This window comes from Phycodurus eques, chromosome 15 (assembly GCF_024500275.1).
Source record: "Phycodurus eques isolate BA_2022a chromosome 15, UOR_Pequ_1.1, whole genome shotgun sequence".
Taxonomy (NCBI): domain Eukaryota; kingdom Metazoa; phylum Chordata; class Actinopteri; order Syngnathiformes; family Syngnathidae; genus Phycodurus; species Phycodurus eques.
Window position 1 is genome coordinate 4,017,576 of NC_084539.1, and position 21,464 is coordinate 4,039,039.

The following is a 21,464-nucleotide window of genomic DNA, read 5'->3' on the forward strand; positions in this document are numbered from 1 at the left end:
GACGTCCACAAATTGCAAAAACAATTTGAAATGTGGACTCGTCAAACCACAGAACACTTTTCCACTTTTCATCAGTCCATCTTAGATGAGCTCGGGCCCAGAGAAGCCGGTGGCGTTTCTGGGTGTTGTTGATAATTGGCTTTTGCTTTGCATAGGAAGAGTTTCAAGTTACACTTATGGGTGTAGCGTCGAACTGTATTTACTGACATTGGTTTTCTGAAGTGTTCCTGAGCCCATGTGCTGATATCCTTTACACATTGATGTCGTTTTTTGATACAGTGCCACCTGAGGGATCGAAAGTCACGGGCATTCAATATTGGTTTTCGGCCTTGCCGCTTACATGCAGTAATTTCTCCAGAGTCTCTGAACCTTTTGATGATATTATGGACTGTATGTGATGAAATCCCGAAATTCCTTGCAATTGTACGTTGAGGAACATTGTCCTTAAACTGTTCGACTATTTTCTCACACGCAAAGAGGTGAACCTCGCCCCATCTTTGCTTGTGAATGACTGAGCAATTCAGGGAAGCTCCTTTTATACCCAACCATGGCACCCACCTGTTCCCAATTAGCCTGTTCACCTGTAGGATGTTCCAAACGAGTTTGATGAGCATTCCTCAACTGGTCTTTTTTACCACCTGTCCCAGCTTTTTTGGAATGTGTTGCAGCCATAAAATTCCAAGTTAATGATTATTTGCTTAAAAACAATAAAGTTTATCAGTTTGAACATTAAAAATATTGTCTTTGTAGTCTATTCAATTAAATATAGGTTGAACATGATTTGCAAATCATTGTATTCTGTTCTTATTTATGTTTAACACAACGTCCCAACCTCATTGGAATTGGGGTTGTACTATTTCAATGTTGCGATGATATTATTCCCTAATTATGTGTAGTATTTCCGGTAAAAATAAGTCATTTAATGTTTTTTTATGGCCAAACGAAAAGAAAAACAAACAAACATTAATTTGCAAAAGTATTTTGCGATTTGAGTCTAATTTGTGACTAAGTTATTTTTTGATTTTGTAAAAAAGTCAAAGTTCAATTGATAGTTAGGCATGTTAAGATGCATTTGTAATGTGTTGTTTGCATCTTGATGGCTTTAAGCTCGCCCCATAAGTTATTTTTGGTCACTCGAATTAAAACAGGGAACAAATGGTAGCTCAGTTGTAATTGTTGTTTAACCACGTGGCCTGCTCACCTTGCTCATTGCTTGTCTTGGTATCAGAATGTCCACAGTGATGACAGTGATGACAATGACAGGAACACAACTGGGATGGGTCTCGGTTGGCACCAGCTCGTTCTGATGGTTAAAAAAAGGTATCATGAAGATCGACTCAAAGTACATCTTCAGATTATGGAAGACAAAAGAGTTCTCCTTCAGGATGCTGCTTACTTTCGGAAGACCATTTGTGATGTGACAAACACTGAGAACAAGGAGGAATTCCACTTGTCTTGCCATCATTCTCATTTGCACACTCACCATGATCCCTCTCTGCAAAAATATAATATTCCGATGTATCCTCACAATTGTAATAATGAACTGTTCACCTGGCTTGGATATCAGTTATGAAGGAGTTATTCTTACTCATGTGCTGGACTTGAGCACTTGAGTGTGCAGGTTGACTGTCAGCTGCTGCAATAGATGTTTGAGTAGATCTTGTCACCAGAAGTCGCCGAGCAGAATTGTCATCCTCTGTTGCAGTTGCTGAAAAATAGAAATCATTACATATGTACAGAATCTAATGCTAAATGGTCCAGCATTTCAGTACATATACAGAGGATCTTGGCGTAAACGTGGAATGAAGATGATCTTAATTAAAGTGTCCAATTCTATTTCAGATAAACGTACATGTGTCAGGCTGTGTTTGTTTTTTGTGTATCAATCTTTTCCTGGCTGTGCGTCTCACCGCCTTCTCCACCTCATCCCCATCAATTGTCCATTTCTTTCTGTTGCTTCCACTGATATCGAGCAATTGCTCGCCAGACCTAAGCAACAAATGGACAACAGCTTGATGTAGCATTCCAGAAGGACACAGATGCCATACAACTCCAAGCACAATATACAATATAAGGGCTTTGGCAGTCATTAGTTTATCGCTGCTATAATGACCAGACCATACACAGGATAAGAGTACGTTTCATTTGGTCTCTTTGGAATGTAACAAAAACAGAAATACAATCATATAAGGTGGTTAAAGGGACAAGTATTGTGTACTCTCTTACATTTCACTTTTAATAAAAGTGAAATTAATGTATCCTCAGAAACATTGTTGACAAAATTTATGGTCTAAAAAATATACACAAACTTGATTTAAAAAAAAAACCGCAATTTTTTTTAAATATATTGCACAACGTATAGCTGCAATAACATGCCAGTGTTAACATCCTGCGAACCCATCAATTTTCTACACCCCTTATCCTCACTAGGGTCGTGGGTATGCTGGAGCCTATCCCAGCTAACTGCGGGCAGGAGGCGGGGGACACCCTAAACTGGTTGCCAGCCAATCGCAGGGCACATAAACAAGCATGTGCACTCACATGCATACCTACGGACAATTTAGAGCCTTCAATTAACCTACTGTACATGTTTTTGGGATGTGGGAGGAAACCGCAGTACCCGGAGAAAACCCACGCAGGCACGGGAAGAACATGCAAACTACACACAGGCGAGGCTGGGTTTGAACCCAGGTCCTCAGAACTGTGAGGCAGATATGCTAACCAGTCGTCCACCGTGCCTCCATATATTAGTAATCAGAAGGCGACAAGATTCCATGCTCGAGTTGTAAACTTTAAACAGATGTACTATTCAGTTTACTTAAGTGTGTAGTAGGGATGTGTAGTGTGAACTTACCTATGGACACTGGGGTTATACCTCAAGGAAATAAACTCACCTGAGAAGATATGAAGCTCTGTGGTGAGCCAATTTGCCTTTAGCAGAATTAGTTACAGTATAAGGTTCTTTAGGGTTTATCAATGGACTTTCCTTTATGTCCTTTGGCCTGAAGGCCTTGATGGCCTGACTTTGATCACTATGAAGAACACAAGTTTACAGTCACAGCTAGTAGAAAGTACAATAATATTTAAGGTTTTTAAAATCTTTTTTTGTTTTTTTGTTTTACTGAAACTCATGTCAAAGGTCAAACAAAAAGGCCTGGGAAATGTGACTGCTGTACTGTGGAAACACTCAAGACAAGACCAATCATCCATACAGGTGTGAACCTCAGCACACTTCTCACACACACACCTCAATATCATCATATCATCAGAATCACTCAGTCATTATGAAAATGTAGCAGAATAATGAAACTCTGAGGTCTTATTATAAGTGGCCAAATATTTGCACACATACCAGTACAACTCTTAAATGCGTTTCCTTCAATTTTGGCTTGGACAACACATTGCTCTTTTAACTACACTGCATGTAATAAGTGGTGAGGTGATATTACATTATTTTTTTTAAATTACATGGTTCAATAAGTTATTTGATTTGCATGATCATATTGAACATTTTTCATGTGTCCTTGAATTGCTGTCAACCCTAATCATTGTCAGGTAAATGCCCCTTTAAGTAACCCACTAATGTTCTCAGTGACGTTTCTACTACCATCCTCTTTTCAATGGAGGCTGAAAAAGTGGCTCGATGATGCAATTTAAGAAAAAAATACACCCAAATTAATCGGGAGAAGCTTTATCGTACAACAGGACGATGACCCAAAACACACTCCCAACACAACAAAGGACTTCATCAGGGGGAAAAAGTGGAAGGCCGTAGACTGGACAAGTCAATCACTGGACCTTAACCCAATAGAGCATGCATTTTACCTCCTGAAGAGGAGAGTGAAGGTAGAAACCCCCAGAAACAAACAAGAAATGAAAGAGGCTGCAGTAAAAGCCTGGAAAAGCATTTCAAATGAAGAATGCAACAGTCTGGTGAAGTCAATGGGTCGCAGGCTTGATGTAGTTTTTGCAAGTCAGGGTTATGCCACAAAATATTAAATGTTATTCACTTTAAGTTAATTCAATTATGTGTTCAACTACTTTTGCGCACTTGAAAAGTGGGTGGCTTCAAACAAATGGTGCTCTGTCCTGAGTTGTTTAACACATCTAGATGTAAATACCATGAAGCTGGAATTCTGAACTTTCGTCTCATATACATCTTTCGATCTGCAACCCAAATGTCTTCAGTATACAACAAAAACAAAGGAGTTGACCTTAGGGGACTGTGTGTGTGTGTGTGTGTGTGTGTGTATATATATATATATGATATATATATATTATATATATATATATATATATATATATATATATATATATATTATATATATATATATATATATATATATATATATATATATATATATATATATATATATATATATATATATATATATATATATATATATATATATATATATTATATTATATATATTTTCTTCTCCTCACTAGCTTCTCCTCACTAGGGTCGCGGGCATTCGCACTTACATTCACACCTACGGGCAATTTAGAGTTGTCAATTAACCCAGCATGCATGTTTTTAGGATGTGGAAGGAAACCGGAGTGCCCGGAGAAAACCCACACAGTCACGGGGAGAACATGCAAACTCCACTCAGGCGGGGCTGGGGATTGAACCCTGTTTGAGGAGAGATCATGGGTGACCCTGCTCTCTCAGGGGTGGTGTCACCCATGTATTCTACCAATCAACCACACATTTAATGAAATACATGAATAAAAAAAAAATAATAATAATTAAAATAAATTTAATTAACTAATTTTAGCAAAAGGTGTTATATAAATTGAACGAATATTTGGGACTCTTGATAATGCTTGGCCAGGACTTTGACTGGGCCCATCCAGAATATGTATTTTCATTCTGTCGTTGATTATAATAATTGTTGTTTTTTACTTACGCTATTGTTGACTAATAAATTCTTTAAAAATCAGACAATGTGATTTTCTGGAATCTTTTTTTTTTTTTTTTTTTTTTAAATTTGTCTCTCATAGGTGAGGTGAAAATTACAGTTCTTGCTCATCTTTTTAAGTGGGAGAACTTGCACAATTGGTGGCTGAGAAAATACTTTTTTGCCCCACTGTATGCTATTTTCAATAAAAATAGAAAACTATAATTGTGTTGTATTACTTTCAGCAGACTCAGACAGTTTATCCTTGTGATTTGGATGAAGATCAGACCACATTTTATGTAAGAAATTACATACTTTTTTCCTCCCACTTAATACAAAGGTTCAATGGAGGGGGTGAAGTGGGGAACTCTCAAGGGCACCTTATGGTTATATTGATTCGCATAATACACACTTGTTATTCCACACCATACCATGCAGGGGGAAAGACTGATTACCTTTTCATATGTAACCCTACTAATTACAAGCCAGGCCTGAAATAAAATACATGAAATAATGCTTGATGTCACTGAATAAAGGATGTGTCAGCATTTCATGAGCTGGGAAGATTGATACTCTTCCAATAAAATGGTTACAAAAGTCCTGCGTACAAGTGTCTAGAGGGATGCTTTGTTTGCACAGCCATTGTCAGGGCAGCTGCTGCATCACATACTCACTTGCAAGTCATCAACTGACTGGACTTTAGAGAGGTTTTTAGAGAGTCGCCATGGTGATGTCGCACAGCGGAGGAGGAGGAGCTTGGGGAGGAACAGGGGAGGGTTTCTTCATACTGGTCACTTTGTATGTCTTCTGACACAATACGGGCTAAAGATACAAAAGGCATCAGGTTAAATACACAACAAAAGGATCAAATATAGGGAATTCTTGATGGTTATTTCATTGTTTAAGTAACATGAAGTTGAAAAAACTTGAACTTGAAAACTCACTAGTTTCACTGTCAGTCCTGATTGAGTCTGTCTGACTGACCCACTGCCTTTGTTTGCACTCCCCCTGACTAGATCTCCTCACCGCTTGTTGGAAATATTCGCTGGGCTCCATTGTTGTACGCCTGTGTGATTGTAATGAGTCACGAGTTTGTGGTGAGGTTCGGCTTGTCTGAGGCTCCACTAAGCTTGCTTCTGCAGGTCTTTGAACACTGGTGCATCATGAAGCAAATGAGAACCAACAAAAAAAGACAGTAGAAAATAAATTAATTCAATAGAGAGGCTTTGTCATTGTGTACAACAGAATTGTAGGTTAACAAGAAATGGTGAACATGTTTGAAAGACAACTGATGGAAACACAATCTGAAAATGAACAAATGCTGTGTGAGTGTGTCACAGTTGAGGAAGTCCCCTGAGGTGAGATTTATGGTGTGGCAAAGTACACACAGCATCTGCTCTGCGCTGCAGAGAGGCAACTCTTCAACCTACTCACCTCTTCGAGGCTCTCTGGTGGAAAGAGCAGGGAGCTGCAGCCCAAATCTGATGACTGTACTCGGAACCAACAAAACCGCTGTCCGTTCCTGGAGAAACTATCCCGTCCTGCCCAACACAATACTCATCATTTAACTACTATACATAACATACCCCTTAATCGTGCAGAACAAGAATTAATTCATTTTAATTCAGCGGGTCACTGCTGACCTGAGAAAGCACTCTCCTAATACTAGTTAGAGGTTTGGTGCGTCTCTTCTCTGATGTACATATTTCTGCCAGACTGCTCTGACTGCTGCTGTAGGACTTGCTAACTTCCTTCCTCCTCCTGATATTAGGAGCATGAGTGATGCCCACCGTTGAACTCCTGCAAAATAACATAACATTAAGCATAACACAAAACAGAACGTGACATAATGTGTGCGCTTACTGATTCACGCCTGTGGCTTGTTCAGCACATGTTTTCTTGAAGTCGCAAGAATTTAGGTTAAGGACGTCAGCTTTCTTCTTGGTCACCTCGACTGGATCAAGCAGCAAAGGTGTGTGTTGACGCTGGAAGGAGGGACAAACCCCTGGTTACACACTGTAGATTTATTACAGAGACACTGAAGACCCCATTAGGTACAACTGCACAATATAATGTGATCCAAGAGCTGTATTAAAAAAAAACTGCCTTTAAAAAGATAATGACACTAAGTTTTGATTAAAACTGAAAGAGAGGTAGTAACGTAAAATATGTTATCATGATATAAGTTTATGCTACAGCCACAGTATTGAACCTTATTAGATTATGCTTGCGTAGAAAACGAAAGGAATTAAAAGCACCAAATAAACCACTTCATGTCCGTTCAGGATTGTTAAACATGGTGGTTTTGGACCTGGTTTGGACCTGTATTTTCATAACTTGTTTTGAGTGTTCTCCATGACAACAATAAAAAGATGTAAAGAGTCAATTGCCAAACATACATTACATTTCAATTAAAGTACATAATTTCAAAATGCCAATCAGCCCCAAGCAATATGTGCTGTGGACAAATCGAAATTCAATTTAATCGCACATATGCCCCATTTCCATTGTAGCGGTTCTACCCCCAACCAGCTTGGTTCCGCCCTGTGTGGTCGCTTTTCCATGACACTTTTTAGAGGGCGGGCGATGACAATGGCTCCGTTCCTCAAAACCTCCTCCGACCTGGTTCTAAAAGGCAGGCCGAGAAGGGCCGCAACGTCAGTGTCAGCTGATTGGACCGAGCGTCTAAAGGCTGCCGCACACCGAGCTTCGCCACTGAACCCGACTGAACTGTCGCACAGTGTGCGTGGTTTGAAGACTGTTTCGCCGCGACTAAAATTTTAATCGTCCTCTTAACGTCGCAGCTTACAGCCAATCAAAACGCAATCAATCCCTAACGGGTAAAACACATTTCCTGGTTTAGCGAGCCACGCTTCCGCAAGCCATAAAAATAGTATATAAAGCATCAAATATTGTGCTTTTACATCAGTACTTAACTATAGTCATAATGTATAATGTGCCTGTGGATGAAAAAGCAAAGCTTGTGAACGTGAACGTATGTACGCTCAAATGAATGGAGCCAGCAAGCCTCCTTTCAAACATCCACACAATCGCTTTTATTCTCACCAACACCCTCTCTTTAGCAATTTACTTCTTCCTTAACTATTAATGTATATTTTTATGGTTTAAGAAATGTGATAAAGTAAAATATACTGAATACCGCCCTGAACAGCAAGCACCTTTTCTACGTGGTCGACTGAGGAGGTTTTGGGCATTTTTGTCCATATTGGGAGAAGATGAAACACAGGGATAGATGGAAGGCGTGACAAGAAACGAGCACATCACCTTCTTCTTGATCCCGCCCCAATCCCTCCCACTTTTGATTGGTGCCTGTTGTAATGGAAAAGCAACGGAGGCTAGACCAGGCCAAGCGAGGCCGGAGCTGAGCGGGGCTAGGCCATTCTGGAACTTGTAATGGAAAAGCGCCAATTAATAGTTTCTGAGTGAGACAGCGCAGGTCAGAAACAGACTGCTTTGGACAGAGAAGGTTGATGCTACCTCTGAGTGAGAATCATCGGATGGAGATGATTTTTGGGCTTGAAGACAAAGAGAATGAGCAGAATCAACATCAAGGGTCCTCTGATCCACCCTCTCTCTCAGCTCATCCATATGGCGCCCACACTGGTAAATGAACTCCTCCAGCTCTCTAACACAGAGAGGCAACACAAAAAACGAATAATTGACACTATGCACAGTATGTTTCAAAATTGAATCCGGCTCTCCTACCGGTTTGGGTCGAAGTGGCTGTGCTCTGCCCCTGGCTGCTGAAGGACTTTGTGTTCTTTCTTGGCTGACAGGTAGCCCTTTTCCAAAGAGTCCAGTCCTTGATACAGTTGTGCAAGACCCTAGAGAGAAGCGCTAGTTTATGTGTGTGAATAAGTGGTAGCCAGCATTCCTTCTGAAGGACTCCAAATAGTTGGTCTTACCTTCACCAGTTGGAAAGGCGTTTTGTTCTTCAGCAAGTCCTCAAAATCTTGGAGCTGAATGATTTAAAAACAACAACAACAACAACATATAATTAAATTAACCACTCACATATTAGTCACATCCCAAATGAGAAGTTGACAACCTGATGGAGGAACTTGTCGGCCTGTGCATAGAGTGTAGGTGCCACCTTCTGACTGCCTTGGCACTCTGAGCTCTTTGGAATGGAGGCAGATAAACATAGATCCGAGGAAGTTCCTGTTCATTGTGCATACATGCAGAGGAAAGAATATATTCTTAGATGCACCTTCTGATTAAATGTTTATTATCTGTTAAATAATGGTGAAAATTACTTGTTTTGCATGCCATGTTTATTTGTGTGTATTTCTTTCAACAAAGAAACATTTCATAATCATTAAATTAAAGGTAATACATTAGAGTAGAGGTGATGAATATGATGATTTTACTTATGTGTGTGGTGGGTCCACTTGGCTGAGGAGAAACTGAGTTGGGCTGTGCTTTCTGAGCCTGAGGGAAGTCTAGTCGCGTGAACTTTGAAGGCTCAACATGCAGTCCAAATGGCATAACGTGAGCAGGCTTTGGTTGTTCAGAATACAAGTTAACCTTGTAGAAATGGAAAGAAAACAAAATAGTGTCATCCAAAATGACACCATAATCTACCTTACATCCACTATAGGCCCAGTCACGACTAATATAACCTGATTTTTTGGGCTACTATAGCTTGCATTCATCCAGGGATCGAGCTGGGCAAATAATACCTAAAACACAGTCTAACTGGCCTGTTATTGTACTGGACTTGAATCAGTGATTATATAAACCTGTGGCAATGGGACCAAAGTAAACAACTAAATATAATTATTAAAAGGTGAACCTATACCTTTTATTTATGTACGGTCTCTTAATATTCATCAATTATTAGTAATAAACACTCACATTATTTGGGACCTCCGCAGCATTAACACACATCTGTGAAGGGCTTGTGAAAATAAATTTTAGTGTGATTTGACTTTTTTCAAATTACATTACACTTTTTTTCACATTCCTCTGATGTGTTAAGTGGAGAGAGAGCCAGAGGGTGAGCAGATCGTAGAACATGGAGGAAAGGAAGGAAGTCCAGCAAATGATTAAATGATTGAATTTATGAGTGGTAGCTAGGGACACAATTCAGGATTGGCTCTCACACTTGTGCTCTCATACACACTACAGAAAGGCTCTCTTACTCAATGTTTTTGCTTATTAAACACTGAAATGCTCTCATAAACACTAGTGAAACGCTGTCATGCAGACGACTAAACAAATGTCTTGCTCTCATGAACACTACTCAAACGCTCTTATAGACACTCATCAAATGCACTCACATATGCTCATCAAATGCGCTTGTCAAACACACTAACACATGCGCATCAAACGCGCTCACGCACTTGACAAATGTGTTCACACAGGCTCGCCAAGCACGCTCACATGCACTTGTCAAACGTGCGTACACGCTCGTCAAACGCACTCACACACGCCCGTAAAACGCACTTTTTAAAAATCATATTTTATGTTACAATTTATTTTATGGCGGCATGGTGGACGACTGGTTAGAGCGTCTGCCTCACAGTTCTGAGGACCCGGGTTCAATCCCCGGCTCCGCCTGTGTGGAGTTTGCATGTTCTCCCCGTGCCTGTGTGGGTTTTCTCCGGGCACTCCGGTTTCCTCCCACATCCCAAAACATGCATGGTAGGTTTATTGAAGACTCTAAATTGTGTGAATGTGAGTGTGAATGGTTGTTTGTTTGTATGTGCCCTGCGATGGGCTGGCAACCAGTTCAGAGTGTACCCCGCCTCCTGCCCGATGATAGCTGGGATAGGCTCCAGCACGCCCGCGACCCTAGTGAGGAAAAACGGCTCAGAAAATGGATGGATGGATAGATGGATGGAATTTATTTTATTTTATTATTCTATTTACAGGTACATCTCATAAGAATCTGGTTGAAAAGTCAATTTGTTTCAGTACTCATTTTATATATATATATATATATATATATATATATATATATATACACACACACACACACACACACTATACCATGTATATACTTATATAGATTAAATACAGTAATTTATCGTGTATAATGCGCACACATGTACAATACGCACACCCAAAGTTGACTTCAAAATTCTGGAAAACTTTTCTACCTATGTATAATGCTTTTTTTTACAATGCATGATTTTGCTTCTACCCATTTGATCAAAACATTAAGTATTATCTGTATTATGTTAGTTTTTTCAAATAATTATTTTCAAGTTAAGCACTTTATTTGAACACATAATGCTTTTTATTTACTTGTTCTTATTTTGAAATTCACATCCCTACTTTTATTTAGTAAATGAGAAAACACAAAACACATAGTTGTGCTCATGTTTCATTACTCAGGCAGAATTTGTCAGATGGGTACAATTCTTTAAAGAAAACGAACATATTTTAATGGGATTCAAATTAAACTGTCAAGCATTTCAGAAAAGCATTATCCTTAAACAAAACATAACCATAACGAAATTAATGATGGTGGTTTTTCAGTCATCAGTCGTATTTAAAAAAAAACAATATTTTACAAATTCTGCCAGGGTATGTAAACTTATGAGTACAACAGTACATATATGCAGTCATACATACCCCTGTCATATTGCAATAAATGTGTACACCTTTTTCATAACCTCGTGGTGGCGGTGGCATATTGGAATGAAAGTGTTCAGCTTCCCCTCCTTGAGTTGTCACCTTATCATGGTGGAGGGGTTTGTGTGTCTCAATGATCCTAGGAGCTAATTTGTCTGGGTTTTTATGCCCCTGGCAGGGTCACCTATAGCAAACAGGTCCAAAGTGAGGGACCAGACAAAGCACAGCTCTAAAAAACCTCTATGAAGATGAAAAATTCAGGAAGACGCTTTCCCCTGGCCGGACGCGGGCCTGGAGGTGGGGCTCGAAGGCGAGCGCCTGGTGGCGGGGCCTGCATCCATGGGGCCCGGCCGGGCACAGCCCGAAAGGGTAACATGAGTCCCCCTTCCCATAGGCTCACCACCTGTGGGAGGGGCCATAAGGGTTGGGTGCAGTGCGAGCTGGGCGGTGGCCGAAGGCAGGGACCTTGGCGATCCGATCCCCGGCTACAGAAGCTGGCTCTAGGGATGTGGAATGTCACCTCTCTAGCAGGGAAGGAGCCCAAACTGGTGTGCGAGGTCAAGAAGTTCCGACAAGATATTGTCGGGCTCGCTTCCACACACAGCTTGGGCTTTGGTACCAGTCCTCTTGAGAGGGGTTGGACTCTCTTCCACTCTGGAGTTGCCCACGGTGAGAGGCGCAGAGCAGGTGTGGGTATACTTATTGGTGTGGGTATACTTGGCGCCTGTACATTGGGGTTCACCCCGGTGGACGAGAGGGTAGCCTCCCTCCGCCTTCGGGTTGACTATTGTTTGTGCCTCTGCACCAAACAGCAGTTCAGAGTACCACCCTTTTTGGAGTCCTTAGAGGGGGTGTTGGAGAGCGCTCCCGCTGGGGACTCCATCGTTCTGCTGGGGGACTTCAATGCTCACGTGGGCAATGACAGTGAGACATGGAAGGGCGTGATTGGGAGGAACCCGAGTGGTGTTCTGTTATTGGACTTCTGTGCTCATCACGGATTGCCCATAACGAACACCATGTTCAAGCATAAGGGTGTTCACACATGGACTTGGCACTAGGACATCCTAGGTCGCAGTTCGATGATTGACTTTGTGGTCGTGTCATCGGACTTGCGGCCGCATGTCTTGGACACTCGGGTGACGAGAGGGGCGTAGCTGTCAACTGATCACCACCTGGTGGTGAGTTGGCTCGGATGGTGGGGGAAGATGCCAGGCCTGGCAGGCCCAAACTTATTGTGAGGGTCTGTTGGGAACGTCTGTCAGAATCCCGTCAGAAGGAGTTTCAACTTCCGGGGGAACCGGGGGAAAATCGAGTCTGAGTGGACCATGTTCCGCGCCTCCATTGCTGAGGCGGCCGACTGGAGCTGTGGCCGTAAGGTGGTGCCTGTTGTGGCGGCAATCCCAGAACCCGTTGGTGGACACCAACGTTGAGGGATGCCGTCAAGCTGAAGGTGTCCTAATTGGGTCTTTTTGGCCTGTGGAACTCCTGAGGCAGCTGATGGGTACCGGCTGGCCAAGCACAATTCAGCTTTGGTTTTTGCTGAGGCAAAAACTCGGGCGTTGGAGGAGTTCAGTGAGGCAATGGGGAACGACTTCCAGACTTCCATTCTGATCCACCAGCCGACGTCTCAGGAGGGGGAAGTAATGCACCATCAACACTGTGTATGGCGCGGATGGGGTGCTGCTGACTTCGACTCCGGACGTTGTGAGTCAGTTCAGAGAAAACTTCGAAGACATCCTCAATTTCACCGATTTATGCATAATTTTGCATCCACCCACTTTCTATAACGCTTGTCCTCATTAGGGTCACGGGGCATCACTTTCATTTCTTATGATGATTTAATAGTGACAAATTTGCAATCGACAACTCTTTTTTTCTGATGTAATAAAAGTAATCAAACAGTGGTTCAAGATTATCAAACCTTGGCTTCCAACCGCAGGCGGTCAATTGTGTTCGCTGCCTCAGCATACTTAGTCAGCAGTTTGCCATGGTCCTCCTGCAGCCAGGAGAGAAAACAGGAACAAAATTGAAAAATGAAAAGGTCGTGCTTTGCTGTAGAACACATTAAGTCTCATTTCAGCTGTTGTAGGTAGGCCTATTACGATATATTTTTTAAAGCTCTATTGGACCAAAAACTTTCACCCTCCATCCATCCATTTTCTTCACCGCTTCTTATCACTAGGATCGTGGGCTGCCGCAGCCTATCCCAGCTATCTTCGGGCGGGAGGCGGGGTACACCCGTGAACCGGTCGCCAGCCAATCGCAGGGCACAAAAACTATCACGATAAATGATAATATTGTTGTTTTTAATGCCTCTGAAAATATAATAAGGCCCAGCCTTATTATTATTATTATTTTTTTTGCTTTCAAATCATTATTATTATTATTTCCTTTGTTTCTCTATATTATAATTTTTTTCTTTACGCTGTGATATAGATCCCCCAGGGTCTGAAATAAAGAATAAAGTGCAAGACCAGCCTTGTTTACATGGAGCATTCCATTCCAATTATAATTGCTTTAGAAGCCCAAACTGAATGTAAATGCTCCACATAAACATCTCAATTGGAATAAGCAGAACGAATCCGAATGGAATTTCATTCGGCTTCACAGGGGTGGAATATTCCTTTTGCCAAACCGATCAGAAGTAAATTTTCACCATGTATGCCGTCACTGGGAATAGAGACAGGAAGCGCTCTTTCTGTGCACTTTGTCTCGATGTAAACGCACGGTGACGTCATCATTTACGCACGGCGTAAATATGGCGGCTCCCGACAAAGCTCATATGGGACAGAGACCTTGATTTTTCAACTACTTTTACGTTGTTTTTAATCAAGCATTTATAAAAACGCTCCCAATCGATGTGCTGAGTAGACGACAGACCTCAACCTTGATTAATGACTTGACGTTCACGAGGAAGTGCGCATGTCACACGGCTGTTCTGAGTAGTGCGCATGTATGCACCCGATCAGAATAGATCCCCTCACATGTAAAAATTTACTAGAAATCTTCAATTTGAATGATTTCAATCCAATGTAATTTCAATGTAAACCCGGCTACTTTGTGGTTGGTCCGCTGAAGACAAGCCCTTCATCTGTCAATTAAATACACGTTTACGTTCACTGTCGTCAACTATTTGCTGAATAATGTATACCACTGAGGTTATTAATGTTGAAATGCCTGGGTGAAATAAATAGAACCACAGCAGTAGCAACATTTCTTTGTTTTGTCCCCTCACCCCCTTTGCCACTTGTTTTCCCAAATCCACCTCCAGGGCTGACGTCCACCCTCTTGCAGCCGGCGAGCAAGCAGTCTGAGCGGGACAAGCCAGTGGGATGCACCGGTCTCTGGCTGGTTCTCTTTTCTTCCCCCCTGCTTCACTGGCTCCCGCCCTGTGACTTCCATGCGAGAATTCATCAGAAAAGTGACACTAAACACTTAAAGTACTTGTCAAATAAAGTTTCCATAACTGGTTTGTTATTTCAGGGAGCTATAATATATTTCCAAGGCTCAATTTCCCTGCCTTAGATGTTTATTTTTTTATTTGACACTACAAACACACATCTTTTATTTTGATACTTCAGTTTCTTGGTAGTGTGGATTTGCATATTAAATAAAATAAATTAAATAAACAATTAAATTAAATTAAATAAATATAAATTTAAATGTCTCAGGTCAAACTAACCGAGACATTTAAATTGATAATTTAACATTTATATATATTTTTTATATTTAGATTCATATTTAACATTTAAATATATAGTTAACATTTTATTTTATTTAGTTTTAAATTTAAGATTTATATTAATATATAGCTGCGATTGGCTGGCGACCAGTTCAGGGTGTACCCCGCCTCTCGTCCGAAGATAGGTGGAATTGGTTCCAGCACGCCCGCGACGCTTGTGAGGATGACCGGTACAGAAAATGGATGGATATTTATATATAGATATAACATTTATATATAGCTAGATATTGAACATTATGTTTTTAGATATTTAAATTTACATAGGATTTATGGATATATTTAGCATTTATATCTATTTAGCAATTAGATTTATGATTATAGGCATGGTGTGCGACTGGTTAGAGCGTCTGCCTCACAGTTCTGAGGACCGGAGTTCAATCCCCGGCCCCGCCTGTGTGGAGTTTGCATGTTTTCCCCGTGCCTGCGTGGGTTTTCTCCAGGCACTCCGGTTTCCTCCCACATCCCAAAAATATGCTTGGTAGGTTAACTGACAACTCTAAATTGCCCGTAGGTGTGAATGTGAGTGCGAATGGTTGTTTGTTTGTCTGTGCCTTGCGATTTGGCTGGCAACCAGTTCCGGGTGTAACCCACCTCCTGCCCGATGATAGCTGGGATAGGCTCCAGCACGCCCGCGACCCTCGTGAGGAGAAGCGGCTCAGAAAATAGATGGATGGATTTATGATTATAGTTAGATATATATTCAATATTTAAATATATATCTTTAACATTTAGATTTTAGATTTAGGTGTAACATTAAATATTTGCATTTAACTATTAAGTTGACAAATATTGTTCTAAATGTGCAGAAAGGTAACTCAAAAATTCACACTAGATTTTTTAAACACCTTTTTAAGCTAAATGTTACAAAATGTTGCTGTTATTTTTGGCATGAGCAGCTTTACAGACGGCACCCCATAGCTATTTAGCTCCTTAACTCATCAGGTTGCACGCTAGTCGTTAGCACGCGAACACAACAGTTAATGTTCCCTTAAGTGTCTCTGTTCTCTCAATCTAGGCATTGCACATGGTGCAAGGATGTAGAGTGTTGGACGGAGCCAACAACGGCAAGAGTGTACCACCGGTTCGCTGGAGTTCCATGAGCCCACTAGTGGCTAATGACACAGCCGTCCAACTCGCTCACTGTGTGATCCGCGCGCCTCCTCACCACAATGATGACAATTTATTGAGTCCATTTTATTTATCGAACGATGAGTTGATATACAGTCCCCTCCAAAAGTATTGGAACGGCAAGGTCAATTCCTTTGTTTTTGCTGTATACTGAAAACATTTGGGTTTCAGATCAAAAGATAAATATAAGACACAATTTCAGAATCCCTTTTATTTCATGGTATTTAAATCGAGATGTGTTAAACAACTCAGGAAAGAGCACCTTTTGTTTGAAGCCACCCACTTTTCAAGTGAGCAAAAGTATTGTAACGTGTGACTGATTGGTGTTTAGAGTTGCTCAGGTGTTGCCTTTTAGATGGACTGCTTAAATATTAGATAGTGATTATTTTTGGGTTTTGAAAACTGCATTTACTGTTAAGCAAACATGAAGACCAGAGAGCTGTCTATGAGAGAAAAGCAAATCATTTGAAGCTGAGAGAAGAGGGAAAATTGATCAGAGCTATTGCACAAACATGGGGCATAGCCATTACAACAATTTCGAATGTCCTGAAAAAGAAAGAAACTACTGGTGTACTGAGCAACAGACATCTAACAGGTCGGCCAAGGCTATCAACAGCAGTTGATGACAGAAACATTGTGAGAGCTGTGAAGAAACACCCAAAGACAACAGTAGTACCTGTAGTAATTATAGTGAAAGACCTAGTTGTAGGTAATGAACAAGGGTCCTAATACCTTTATTCATAGAATGAATGTTGAGTGTTTAGAATGTATATCAAGTCTACAGAGCCTTGTTAAAAGCCATTTTTTTGTGATTTAAAAAAATGACGAAGATTAAAAATGTCAGGATTTTATTCAATCCTTGGGTAATTTCACTTAGGCTAATGTCAACTATAACTGGTACAACTTGCAATTGTTTGGTGGGGCAGACCAAAAAAAAAAAAAAAATAAATCATAAAGCTAATATATAAGAGTATTCAATAAAGACGGGACATAATTTAAAAAGACTGATTAACCCCATCTTAAGTTAGATTTTGTTAGTTGGAGCTTCCAAACCATATAAGTGTGTTAAAATGTATCTGTCAGGAGAACGAAAGAAACAGGTCAGGGAGACTGCAAAGAGGCCTAAGAGCAACATTGAATGAGCTTGGGTATGGGGTAGGGTGGCAAAATAAATGTCCTCACTTATGAAACTTGGCTACAAGCATGTGGGAAAATTTTGTTTTTGGTGGTTTCTGGTCTGATGAGACTGAGGTCCTAGGTACGATTGACTGATGACCATTACAGGGTGCACTTAAAGTCAGCTGGGCTAGACTGCACTTCCCCTCAAAGACTGATGTGAATCAACCAAACTTTTTTTTTTTTTATATTCCATCCTGAAAGATTCCAATGCAGGGATCTCGTTTGATGTGTGTCCTGTGTCTGAGATGCGCAAAAATTAGCAGAAAAATTAGACACATGAAGTACAATGAGCACAAATTTAAATGCAACACTTTTGTTTTTGCTTCCATTTTTCGTGAGCTGGACTCTAAGATCTAAAACTTTTTCTACATAAACAAAAGGCCATTTCCCTCAAATTCTGTTAAAAAATCTGTGTGAGTGAGCATTTCGCCTTTGTCGAGATAATCCATCACACCTCACAGGTGTGGCATATCAAGAAGTTGATTAGACAGCATGATTATTGCACAGGGGTCCCTTAGGCTGGCCACAATAAAAGGCCAAATGTTCAGTTTTGCTTTATTTTGGGGGTTTGTGGGGGTCAGAAAACCAGTCAGTATCTGGTGTGACCACCATTTGCCTCACGCAGTGCAACACACCTCCTTCGCATAGAGTTGATCAGGTTGTTGATTGTGGCCTGTGGTATGTTGGTCCATTCCTCTTCAATGGGTGTGCCAAGTTGCTGGATATTGGCAGGAACTCAACTCGGTTACGACGACGAACTGCAGTCAGGTCGAGATTCCGATGAGGACGACGAGCATGCAGATGAGCTTCCCTGAAACAGTTTCTGACAGTTTGTGCAGAAATACTTTGGTTATGCAAACCGATTGTTGCAGCAGCTGTCCGGGTGGCTGGTCTCAGACGATCTTTGAGGTGAACATGCTGGATGTGGAAGTCCTGGGCTGGTGTGGTTACACGTGGTCTGCAGTTGTGAGGCCGGTTGGATGTACTGCCAAATTGTCTGAAACGCCTTTGGAGACGGCTTATGGTAGAGAAATGAACATTCAATTCATGGGCAACAGGTCTGGTGGACATTCCTGCAGTCAGCATGCCAATTGCATGCTCCCTCAGAACTTGCAACATCTGTAGCATTGTGCTGTGTGATAAAACTGCACATTTCAGTGGCCTTTTATTGTGGCCAGCCTAAGGCACACCTGTGCAATAATCATGCTGTCTAATCAGCACCTAGATATGCCACACCTATGAGGTTCCAGAGCGGAACTCATTGCTTTCAGACATCCTGGGACTCACATAGTCACAAGTGTAATATGATCTATGCAGTGTTTTTTAACAGGGGTGCAAAGACTTGGTATGTATACATTAGTATATATTATGTATATAGTACAACCCCAATTCCAATGAAGTTGGGACATTGTGTTAAACATAAATAAAAACAGAATACAATGATTTCCAAATCATTTTCAACCTATATTTAATTGTATACACTACAAAGACAATATATTTAATGTTCAAACTGATAAACTTTATTGTTTTTTAGCAAATAATCATTAACTTTGAATTTTATGGCTGCAACATGTTCCAATAAAGCTGGGACAAGGTCATGTTTACCACTGTGTTACATCACCTTTTCTTTTAACAACATTAAATGAATGTTTGGGAATTGAGGACACTAATTGTTGAAGCTTTGTAGGTGGAATCATTTCCCATTCTTGCTTGAAGTACAGCTTCAGCTGTTCAACAGTCCGGGGTCTCCCTTGTCATATTTTAGGCTTCATAATGCGCCACACATTTTCAATGGGAGACATGTCTGCACTGGAGGAAGGCCGGTCTAGTAACCACACTCTTTTACTACGAAGCCACGCTGTTTTAACACGTGCAGAATCTGGTTTGGCATTGTCTTGCTGAAATAAGTAGGGGCGCCCATGAAAAAGACGTTGCTTGGATGGCAGCATACCTTTCTCCAAAACCTGTATGTACTTTCAGCATTAATGGTGCCTTCACAGATGTGTAAGTTACCCATGCCATTGGCACTAACACAGCCCCATACCATCACAGATGCTGGCTTTTGAACTTTGCGTCCATAACAGTCCGGATGGTTCTTTTCCTCTTTGGCCCGGATGACACGACGTCCACAGTTTTCAAAAACAATTTGAAATGTGGACTTGACCACAAAACACTTTTCCACTTTGCATCAGTCCATCTTAGATGAGCTCGGGCCCAGAGAAGCCGGTGGCATTTCTGGGTGTTGTTGATAAATGGCTTTTGCTTTGCATAGTAAGAGTGTCAAGTTGCACTTATGGATGTAGAGCGTCAAACTGTATTTACTGACATTGGTTTTCTGAAGTGTTCCTGAGCCCATGTGCTGATATCCTTTACACATTGATGTCGGTTTTCTATGCCATTCCGCCTGAAGGATCGAAGGTCACGGGCATTCAATGTTGTTTATCGAACGCCTTGTTTACCTTGCCGCTTACAGTAATTTCTCCAGATTCTCTGAACCCTTTGATGATATTATGGACCGTAAATGATGAAATGCCTGAATTCCTTGCAATTGTACGTTGAGGAACATTGTCCTTAAACTGTTAAGACTATTTTCTCACGCACTTGTTCACAAAGAGGTGAACCTCGCCCAATCTTTGCTTGTGAATGACTGAGCAATTCAGGGAAGCTTCTTTTATACCCAATCATGGCACCCACTTGTTCCCAATTAGCCTGTTCAACTGTGGGATGTTCTAAACAGGTGTTTGATGAGCATTCCTCAACTTTCTCAAGTCTTTTTTGCCACCTGTCACAGATTTTTTGAAATGTGTTGCAGCCGTAAAATTAGTTAATGATTATTTGCTAATAACAATCAAGTTTATCAGTTTGAACATTAAATATCTTGTCTTTGTAGTGTATTAAATGAAATATAGGTTGAACATGATTTGTAAATAATGGTATTGTGTTTTTATTTATGTTTAACACAATGTCCCAACTTCTTTGGAATTGGGGTTGTAGTATATATAATTTGTAATTTATGTAATTTATTTTTCATGCAACTTACAGAGAAATAATCATAACCAGGAGTGCGTACACTTTGGATCTACTGTATGTATTAACATTAAATGAAAAATCAGGATTTTCACTGACACACTGGAAAGAAATTCTGGCAATATGTTGAATATAACAAGAAGGGCTGGCATAGTTGTGGCTATTCTACTTTGTACAGCACCAATAAACCCAGACTGTCACAGTCATTTCACAAAAATGGACAGGTCTCTTACTGTATGTACCTGGAGCTGATCGAGCAGGATACCGGCCTTCTGCTGGCATCGGAACTCCTGAGGCACGGTGCCATTAGGGTCATCAACTGACATTGCTTTATTAAACTGCAATGGTGGCTGAGGTCCGTCAGTTTTGTTCAGCAGAACTTCTTTCACAATGTCAGCAGGAGATTTAAAGACAACAGGAGCCTCCGGTGTCAGGGACTTTGGAGGATTCTTGGAAGACCATCTGCTCTTGGGAGGCTTGTAATCCCCTTTAGGGAAAGAGACCCTTGGCTTTACCTTGGATAAATCTGGTATCCAGTGACTTGGCAAGCCTTTTCTGTAAGAAGAACAGATTTAACTAACACAATAAGCAAAATGTAGAAAAGAGAATCATTATGGTTCAAGGATGAAACAATATCATTGGTACAGGTATGTGCCAACAAAAAAATTATATCGAAGGAAAGTTTATTATTTAAATAATATGTTTCAAAAAGTGAAACTTGTATATTTGTTCAACACACACAAAGTGAAATATTTCAAGCCTTTGTTTGTTTCAATGTTGATGATTATGGCAGAAAGACAAATCAATAAATCTAGTATTTCCAAAAATTTTAATATCATGACAAAGTTCAACATTGTAGGTAAACAATGATTTTATTTTCCAGC

General features: G+C 40.7%; 1 protein-coding gene across 4 annotated transcripts in view; it reads right to left on the bottom strand.

Moving 5' to 3' along the window:
- akna (AT-hook transcription factor) overlaps window positions 1–21,464 on the bottom strand; it is a 59,088-nt gene that overhangs the window by 23,509 nt on the left and 14,115 nt on the right. For all 4 annotated transcript variants that reach the window (XM_061698022.1, XM_061698020.1, XM_061698021.1 and 1 more), the window contains 16 exons: window positions 20,823–21,135; window positions 13,426–13,500; window positions 9,293–9,449; window positions 8,971–9,083; window positions 8,828–8,881; window positions 8,628–8,746; window positions 8,400–8,547; window positions 6,765–6,886; window positions 6,545–6,701; window positions 6,336–6,442; window positions 5,846–6,054; window positions 5,576–5,723; window positions 1,853–1,989; window positions 1,589–1,708; window positions 1,397–1,495; window positions 1,202–1,303 (listed from right to left, as the gene is read on the bottom strand). In XM_061698022.1, the coding sequence (XP_061554006.1) occupies window positions 1,202–1,303; window positions 1,397–1,495; window positions 1,589–1,708; window positions 1,853–1,989; window positions 5,576–5,723; window positions 5,846–6,054; window positions 6,336–6,442; window positions 6,545–6,701; window positions 6,765–6,886; window positions 8,400–8,547; window positions 8,628–8,746; window positions 8,828–8,881; window positions 8,971–9,083; window positions 9,293–9,449; window positions 13,426–13,500; window positions 20,823–21,135 (2,180 nt within the window). The remainder of the gene's footprint in view (window positions 1–1,201; window positions 1,304–1,396; window positions 1,496–1,588; window positions 1,709–1,852; window positions 1,990–5,575; window positions 5,724–5,845; window positions 6,055–6,335; window positions 6,443–6,544; window positions 6,702–6,764; window positions 6,887–8,399; window positions 8,548–8,627; window positions 8,747–8,827; window positions 8,882–8,970; window positions 9,084–9,292; window positions 9,450–13,425; window positions 13,501–20,822; window positions 21,136–21,464) is intronic.